This window comes from Gekko japonicus, unplaced genomic scaffold (assembly GCF_001447785.1).
Source record: "Gekko japonicus isolate JY-2015 unplaced genomic scaffold, Gekko_japonicus_V1.1 scaffold1543, whole genome shotgun sequence".
In the NCBI taxonomy this organism is placed as follows: domain Eukaryota; kingdom Metazoa; phylum Chordata; class Lepidosauria; order Squamata; family Gekkonidae; genus Gekko; species Gekko japonicus.
In genome coordinates, this window is record NW_015164234.1 from 113610 (window position 1) to 122404 (window position 8795).

General features: G+C 48.4%; 1 protein-coding gene across 1 annotated transcript in view; it reads right to left on the reverse strand.

The window, feature by feature from the left end:
* Nucleotides 1-933: 933 nt before the first annotated feature.
* VWC2L (von Willebrand factor C domain containing protein 2-like) overlaps nucleotides 934-8795 on the reverse strand; it is a gene marked incomplete at its 3' end in the record, with an annotated part of 63221 nt that continues 55359 nt past the window's right edge. Inside the window, exon 2 of the mRNA XM_015408601.1 lies at nucleotides 934-1063. Coding sequence (XP_015264087.1) covers nucleotides 934-1063 — 130 coding nt within the window. The remainder of the gene's footprint in view (nucleotides 1064-8795) is intronic.

Here is an 8795-nt window from a genome sequence, read left to right on the forward strand (position 1 = left end):
GGGGGGCGGCGGGAAGGGTGCCAGGCCCTTGGGAGAGGTCAGGTATTCCCTACCCCCAGCTGCTGAGAAAAATGCTAGCGAGCGGGCCGCAGGCCAATAGCGTGACATCACTTCCGGGGGAAACCCGGAAGTGATGTCAGTCCTATCCAGGACTCAGTCCTTGTGATGTCACTTCCAGGTTTCCCCCAGAAGTGATGCCTCAGCATGGCTGATGGCCTCCCACCACGTGTCCCCCCCCCCCGCAATCTCCCACTAAGCAGGAGGAGGACACCCAGGAGTTATCTGCAGCTGCACTCTTTCACCAACGGCAGAAGTACAGCGTGCCCACTTTGCATAATTAGAAGCCCCCGTTTACTAGAAGATGCTCCATTTCTAAGGGAGAACAAACTTTAATCTACAATTAACTAATGTGAGGATGGCACTAAACTGGAGTTGGATTTTAAACACAGAACATAAATGAAAACTAAGTTACCGGTCCTCAGGGGTGACCAGATATGCAAGGAAATGTCCCAGGTGTCTCCGCTGTGCTTAAAGGGGTTCAGCGGTGTCCTGACTGGTGGCTACCAACGCTCTCTGGTGGCCTCCAGCCAGGCTCCCTTTCCCAGTCACACGGTTGCCCCAGAGCGCCCTGCCTTCTGCTGGGACAGGGGTGGGACACTGATGGAGGGGGAAAGCAAGCCATTGCGTGATGCTACAGGACAGGCACAACATTGGGGCATTGCCGGTGCAGGATGTTCTCAGCTGACATCAACACCCAGCGCCCTGGCAGGATGGCCTGTTCAACCGCTGAGGGTATCGCTCGTTCCCACGCCATGTGTAAGAAGACTACGCTTCAATGCGCTGGCCCCCCTGGTCAGGTTAAGCTCTGGGGTGATGCACAGAATGGAAAAAATGTTCTCATGACATTTTGCTTTTTATGGATTGAAAGCTTACCATTTTTGCAGACTGGACAACACTGTTCTGGTTCATAGACTGGGTTGACACATTCAGGCACGGCACAGTCTGCCACAACACAGTGAACTTCATTGCTGGGCTCACAGCGACACCACTCGCACGGAGAGGGCTAGGAACAAAGCTGAAATTAGCCCATCTTTTCCCCCTTCCGGCAGGTCAACAGGTTCATAAAAAAAACTTGTTCTCAAAACATTGCATTCATTCAGCATTCCCAGCAACGTAGCAAACACATATGCAGTGCTCAAGCTGCGCTTCGTCTCAAAGCCGCCTCTGATTGGTGTTTCAGACACACCTCCCAAGACCTGGGCCGGGTTCAAATCTCGGTCGCCTCTCTTGCTCTGGCTCTCCTTCCTAAGAACCTGCTCTTTACCGGACTTCACTGGCACCTTTGGAGCCACTAATTCCCCAGGGCGGAGGAGGACTCTTTGCTGCTCTCTGACAAACCACCTCTGCTGAAACTTGGCTGGGGAGAAGCAGCTCCTCATGAGGTCCTGGGGAATCATTTCCAGCAAGGTCTTCTCACCTGTGGCCTTTTAGGCCTGGTATCTAGAGGTGAACCTAAATGACCTCCTTAGTTCCATGTTCATGGTTGTTATTGTCAAAAAGCGCCTCCATTTTCTGGAGCACCTTGAATATTTATTCTCCACTAACTTGAACAGCCCAAGATGGGTAGTAGCCGTGTTAGTCTGTCTGTAGCAGTAGAAAAGAGCAGGAGCACCTTAAAAAAGACTAACAAAAATTGTGGCAGGCTACCGGTAGGAGCTTTTGTGAGTCATGCAGGGACTCACAAAAGCCCCTCCCCTGCCACGAATCCTGTTAGTCTTTTTAAAGGTGCTCCTGGACTCTGGCTCTTTTTCTTGATTGCAGGGAGCTTTGCAGTCCCCAAACTATCTCCCCCCACCACCGGGAGTGATCTGAAAGGGGCGCCTTTCCTCAGGCAAGCTCATTTCAACATGGGAATCCAAACCCAAAGCCATTTCAGCTCAGCCTGGCTGCCTCCACTCTGCCAGGACACTCGATCTTTTCAGGCCTCTCTGAGCTTTTCGGTGACCATCATTCCAGGTCAATGGACACGTCCACCTGTCCTGTCCACATTCTTTGGGCTGTGCAGGACTTCTCTGGAAGTCTATTGGCTATGCACGCAAACCCTGCACACACCCCCTTCACTTCCTTCCTGCAGCCCTTTCCTGTGAAGTCACGTGCTCCACCCCAAGAAACAGCAAAATGCATTCTCAGGATTAAGTGTGCGCGGGACAGACAAATCCAGCCCAGCTATCTGCCTGAGCCTGAGGCTAGTGCTCTCCCCCCACACACACACTTCTTTGTACCAGCTCCACAGGAAGAGAGACCCAGCTGCCCCCCATCGCTTCTTCCAAATCACTTTTGCTTACTCTGAAGTAAAGTCCACTCCAGTGCATTTACTGCAGTGTTTGGTGGCCCAGGTCCTCTACAGACTTAGGTCACTTTAAAGAAAAAGGCTTTCAAGACGCCGAGCTGTTGGTGGCCCAGAGGCAGAGTGGCCAGCCAGGAAGGGCAAGAGACAAATCCTGCCCCCCAGCCAAAGTCATCAGGTGGCCTCAAGAGGATCCACTTGTCTTTTACCCCCTCCCATCTGCAAAGCAGCACTGGCCTACACTACAGGGTCGCTAGAAGCATTGCTAAACTAATCTCTGTGCTGCAGGATGCCGACAACTCAAAAAAACAACAACATATGGCTACCCTTGGCTGCCTGGCAGAGACGGCACCCTTAAAACCCACTGTCTTGGAGGGGGGGCAGAAGCCGTGAGCACCTGGAGGCAAAAGGGAAAAGGGGAAAAGCCCTGTCCTTTGACCAGAAGCTTCACTGGTAGTGGGAAGGGCCAGGGAGTCAGGAGATGAGCAGAGGGGATTTGCCACTGCCTGCCTCTGCGTAGCAACTTCCTCAGGGGTCTCCCCCATCCAACTACTACTAACCAGGACCAACCCTGCTTAGCTTTTGAGATCTGACAAGACTGGGTCAGCCTTCCCACCTGCAGCTGCTAGATGACCTTGGGCAAGCCGTAGTTCTGATAAGAGCCGTTCTTGAAAAAAGAGCCGTTTGTGTCAGAGCTCTCTCAGCCCCGCCTACCTCACAGGTGTTGGAAAAACATGATCCCGAAAGGATACAACAATCAGGACTCTTATATAATTAGCTATGTTATAACAGCTGCAAGAATATTAATAGCGCGACAATGGAAGGCAGAAGGATTACCTACAAGGGAAGATCTGATAAATAAAATATTAGAACTAGCCAGATTAGATGATCTAAGTTTAAAGATGCAGAATAAAACTGAAACGGTACATAAAAGGAGATGGGAAAAATATATAAATGGATAGAAGAACAGACAGAAGTTTAATATTTCCAATTTGTATATGAAACAATAAGAAATGAATGACTCTGATATGTATGCAAACGAAACTGATGAAATATATGTGAACATAAAGTTTTAAAAATAAAAAAATTTAAACCCCCAGGAAATGCATGTGTTTACAAGGTCTGACAATCCAGTCATTGTAGGGTTAACTCGTTTACCTAGTATTGCTATTGTTTGGACTGACCTGGCACAGAGCCAATGGGGAATTAACCCGGGAAAAGTAGTTTCTATTGTGATACAGATTGGTTGTTTGTTTCAGGTGACTCCCTTTCTAGGGGTCCAGAAGAAGGACAGATTCTCCATTATCTGTGTGTAGTGTGTAACCATGATTTGAACTGTAAGCAGCTTAGAAAATGTAGCTCTTAGGAGTTTGTTATTTTGTAGGTTTCCTGTATACCTTTTACCCTTAGAAATAAAGGTTTTTAGATGCAAAGAAATCTCTTCTTTCCAATAGAGCAAGATCCATTGATACTCTGAGTATTTTAAATAATTTTGACTATTTTACAACAACAGGGTGTCTGTTGTGGGGAGGGGAAGGGAAAAGAATTTGTAAGCCGCTCTGAGACTCCCTTGGGTAGTGAAGGGCGGAGTATAAATCCAATCTCTTCTTCCTCTTCTTCTTCTCCAGGTCTGTTGGTAACCCTACTTGCTTGGAGGGCCAAAACTACCCCCTGCAGTGGCTCTCAAAGAGCTACTGTGCGAATGATATGGGGAGGGGGGGCATGCCACATGGAGCTCCTTGAGGGGAGGGGGAGGGGAGGGGCTGTGGCTCTGCGTCCGGACGCTCCCCAGTTCAGTCCCCACTTAGGAAAGGACCAGACTGCAGGTGGTGTGGAAGACCCCTGCCTGAGACCCTGGAGAGCTGCTGCAGGCCGAGTAGGCAATACTGACCTTGAGGGACCAGTATAGGGCAGATTCACATGTTCAAGGGGGAAGGTTTTTTAAAAAAAATACAGTAAACAGAATGCTCCTTAAAGCACCACAAAAACGTCCTAGGGAAAATACAGCATTTAGAATTCTTCAAGAGGCTTTTCTGTGCAGGTGAGAGGGCTGCACTGTACAAAATTATTCACACACTCTCACAGGGATGATGAGGGGCTGGCCAGTCTGCAGTCGTGCGTACAACCTTACTGTAAGGAGGATCTGATTGTGTAATTTTTGCGCCCCTGAATGTGTCCTATTGCACTATGCTTCAGTTCTTTCTGGCTGGTTCCAGACTTGTACAACCCTAATCCCACTGCACTGTTCATTGACTGTCCCATTTCTATTTTTTATTGTATTGACTCACTCCATGAAATCTGCCTGGAGTTCCTATGAGAAAGGTGGACGGAAATAAATAAATAAATAAATAAATAAATAAATGCTGGTGATGTAAATCCAGTCTTAATGAAATAAGAATACGACTGGAAGAAGGGTATATATAATTTCATGTCTGACAAAGGATGCCTTGACTCTTGAAAGCTTCCACCCTGGAAATCTTGTTGCTCTCTTAAAGTGCTCCTGGACTTCTATCTTCTCTACTTGAATCTTATAAAGGGAGCTTTGATTCTCAAAAGCATATACCCCCCCCCAAAAAAAAAATCTTATTAATCTCCAAGAAGTTACTGGATTCAGATCTTTCCTACTTGTATCTGACAAATGGATCTTTGACTTCCAAAAGCATATAAGCTAATAACATAAGAGAAGCCAATTTCGGATCAGGTCAACGGCCCATCCAGTCCAAACACTGTGTCACACAGTGGCCAGAAATACCAGGTGCCATCAGGAGGTCCAGCAGTTGGGCCAGGACACTAGAAGCCCTCCCACTGTTGCCCCTCCCCCTGCAAGCACCAAGAAGACAGAGCATCCCTTGCCCCGGACCGAGAGTTCCTATCTATACCTTAAGAACATAAGAACATAAAAGAAGCCCATGTTGGATCAGGCCAATGGCCTATCTAGTCCAAACACTCTGTGTCACACAGTAGCCAGAAATACCAGGTGCGATCAGGAGGTCCAGCAGTGGGGCCAGGACACTAGAAGCCCTCCCACTCTTGCCCCCCCCAAGCATCAAGAATACAGAGCATCACCTGCCCCAGACCGAGAGTTCCTATCTAGACCTTGTGGCTAATAGCCACTGATGGACCTCTGCTCCATATGTTTATCCAGTTCCCTCTTGAAGCCATCCATGCTTGTAGCCGCCGCCACCTCCTCATCCCCTCCAAGAACTCTAAAAGGTCAGTGAGACAAATCCTGGAGAACTCAAATTTAGCTTTTCTTCTGCAGACCAAGACGGCTGAAACTTTTAAATGGAGTAATGTAAGCAAAAACATGTCCTCTGAGGAGTTTACAGTGTTTGGTGTAGTGGTTAAGTGCGCGGACTCTAATCTGGGAGAACCGGTTTGAGTCCCCACTCCTCCACTGGCTGGATGGCCTTGGGCAAGCCGTAGTTCTGATAAGAGCTGTCCTAGAAAAAGAGCACTTTCTGTCAAGAGCTCTCTCAGCCCCACCTGCCTCACAGGGTGTCTGTTGTGTGGAGGGGAAGGGAAAGGAGTTTGTAAGCCGCTCTGAGACACCTTTGGGTGGTGAAGGGCGGGGTATAAATCCAATCTCCTCCTCCTCTCTTCTTCTTCTTCTTCTTCTTCTTCTTCTTCTTCTTCTTCTTCTTCTTCTTCTTCTAGATGTTGACCGTTCGGGGAAGACAAGAGGAAGGGGAGAGGTCAAATACTAGAAGGTGAGAATGTGTGCAAATGCATTTATGTGTGCTTCAAGCTCGGTCCCTGCGCAGGGAGCTACATCACAGGCAGATTTTCAGAAAGGAAGAGACAACGACACAAATGTGTAGTGCCAAGTTCCAGTGGAGGAGACACCCCCAAGAATACCTTCCTTTGAATACATGCTTTCTTAACCTGAGTTAACTAAGGGTGCAATCACACGCAGAATTAGCCGCGCCATAGGCACGATTGCCGGGCGGATTTTAAGGGCGCGATCAGACGCCAACATCTGCCAAGCATCCCGCTCCCGTGGGCAACCCATTCTGCTCCGCTGCAGAAGCGGAGTAAAAAGACACCGGGGAAAACCCAGTAGCAAACAGGTTTGCTACGGGCCAGGAACGGACTTTGCTCAGTGTGATTGTGCTTCCATGGTGTCGGGATGGTCTGATTGGGCTGTTCCGACTTCATGTCGTCGTTTCCCCCCCGTTTCGGTATGTGCATCATCGCACACTGCATAGGGAGCACTCGATGAAGAGATGCGAATCATCGAACTCTCGTTGAAGCGCACCGGAAATACGCAGCCAAAAAAACCCACCCCGACTCACCTGCGGTTGCAGTGATGGGCCACCCTCGCAGCTCCCAGGGACTTTGTGATCACGCAAATGCGGGTCAAATTCCTGCGGAGCAAATAGCCTCACTTCCCCCCCCCCCAAACATTATCTCATGTGTGTGAGCACTGCCTATGCTTTGATTCTCTTCTAAGCCATTGTACACACAATGGGTGTGGGTGTGGGTGAGTGGGTGTGAAACGCGAGTAGTTGTGTTCCTGCTTGCGGAGGCCGTGGAAGCCTCTGATTGACAGGCGTGACAGTGACTTGTTTATTAGTCCCCAACAATTAATCCAAGGGCCTGACCATCCCTACCTGGCATCAGACAGCGTGATGAGACATAGGGGGAGAAAGAATAGGAAAGACAGCAGCCTGTCCATCACACACCAGGAAAAAAGCTATTTCATGATGAAAGACAGTATGTATTTAGGAATCTTTTTGATGTCTCTATCTCCACTGCACCTCTCTAGTCGCCTTTACTCCCAGCACTGACCCCTTCGAATGTCACGGGCTATACCTGGCTTCTGAAGCCTTGTGAATCTGGCCTGTGTTGAACTCCCCTGCCTTCCTTTCTGATGTCTCCTCCTCCACTTCCCGATGAGCAGCAGTCCAGATGTGTTCTTTTGCCTCATTCAAATGGATACCCTTTCTTAGTAGTGTGGTAGCGGACACAAGAGACATCCCCAACAGGAAGCCAGCATGTAAGAAATAAGCTACAGCTGAACTCTGTGTAGGGAGAGTTTGGTATGGGAACGGGCCCCCTCGGACCCATGCCGGTGCAAGCAGGCGTGTTTCCTATGTTAGCTCCTTTGAGGTCAAGAAAGACAAACTCCATGCCAGGGATTATTAAGAAAGGGATATTCACGGAGGATGAGTTTAACAACGGCTACCAGCCGTGGTAACTGAGGGGAGCCTCCACATTCAGAGGCACTAATTCTATGAGTTGCTACTAACCGTGGCGACTAAATGGAACCTCCACGTTCAGAGGCAGTCACTCTTTGAATCCCAGTGCCAAGAGGCAACACACTTCTTCCTTAGGAATACACCGAGGGCTACCAACTCTGGGTTGGGGAGTTCCTGGGGATTTGGAGGTGGAGCCTGGGGGGGGGGTTGTCGGGATGGTGAGGGAGCTCCGGGGGTTATTAGGCCATCGAGCCCACCCTCAGAAGCAGCCATTCTATCCAGGAGGGACCAGGTGTGGTTCGCTTCACAACCGTATAGAAAATCATCTGCTAGCTGTCTTTGAATTTGCACTGGAAGAGATTTTGGGGTTTGTTTTTTTTAAAAAAAAAAATGCTGGACTGTTTTAGTGACTGAATGTAGCTGGCGACTCGGGCAGTCAACAAACAGCTTTCCAAGTTTTGTATTCAGAAAACAACCACGCAGTGAAAAAATGACCTTAGTTATATGGCGTTCTTTCACTAATAATGCTTGCGGTATTATTCCATGCCAGCAATCCTCTCTCTCTCTCTCTCTCTCTGTGTGTGTGTGTGTGTGTGCTGCGGTGGCTCAAGTGGTTAAGACGCTGAACTGAATGCTGTGGAAGGTCAGTAGTTCAGCAGTTCGAGACCTGAGTTTCTGCATGACGGAGTGAACTCCCATCTCTAGTTCCAGCTCCTGCCAACCTAGCAGTTCGAAAGCAAGAAATTGCAAGTAGATAAATACATCCATCCATCCATCCATCCATCCATCCATGTACAGAAATGTAATTGATAAAAAGCTTGGGTTAGTTACATCGTTCAACTTAACAATTTAACATTTTAACAATAGTGTAATTTCAGTGAGAGGTATACCTTAGATCCTGTTTTGAGTATAGCACAGAGTGCTTTGGAGTGTCGTGAGGTGTCCTTAACACTAAGTCAAATTGGAGTATATTGATGATAAAATCGAGTGCATTGTACGCCCTGAGGAAGATTGAGATTCAAAGCCATCTCTGCAGTTGCTTCCATTCTGGTGAAATAAATTCATGGTGTGACAAGAATTCTAGTATTGGGAACCATTTGCTATCAAAGTTTGTTTTGGCCGGTTTCAGAAGAGACCTGTTCATTTTGTCAGTGATGTTGTCCATCAGGTAAGTTTCCCACAGTGTTTTGAACCATAATTTCAGGTTGGGGGGGGGGGGGAAGGTTCCCCCCCGCGGGAGGAAAAGG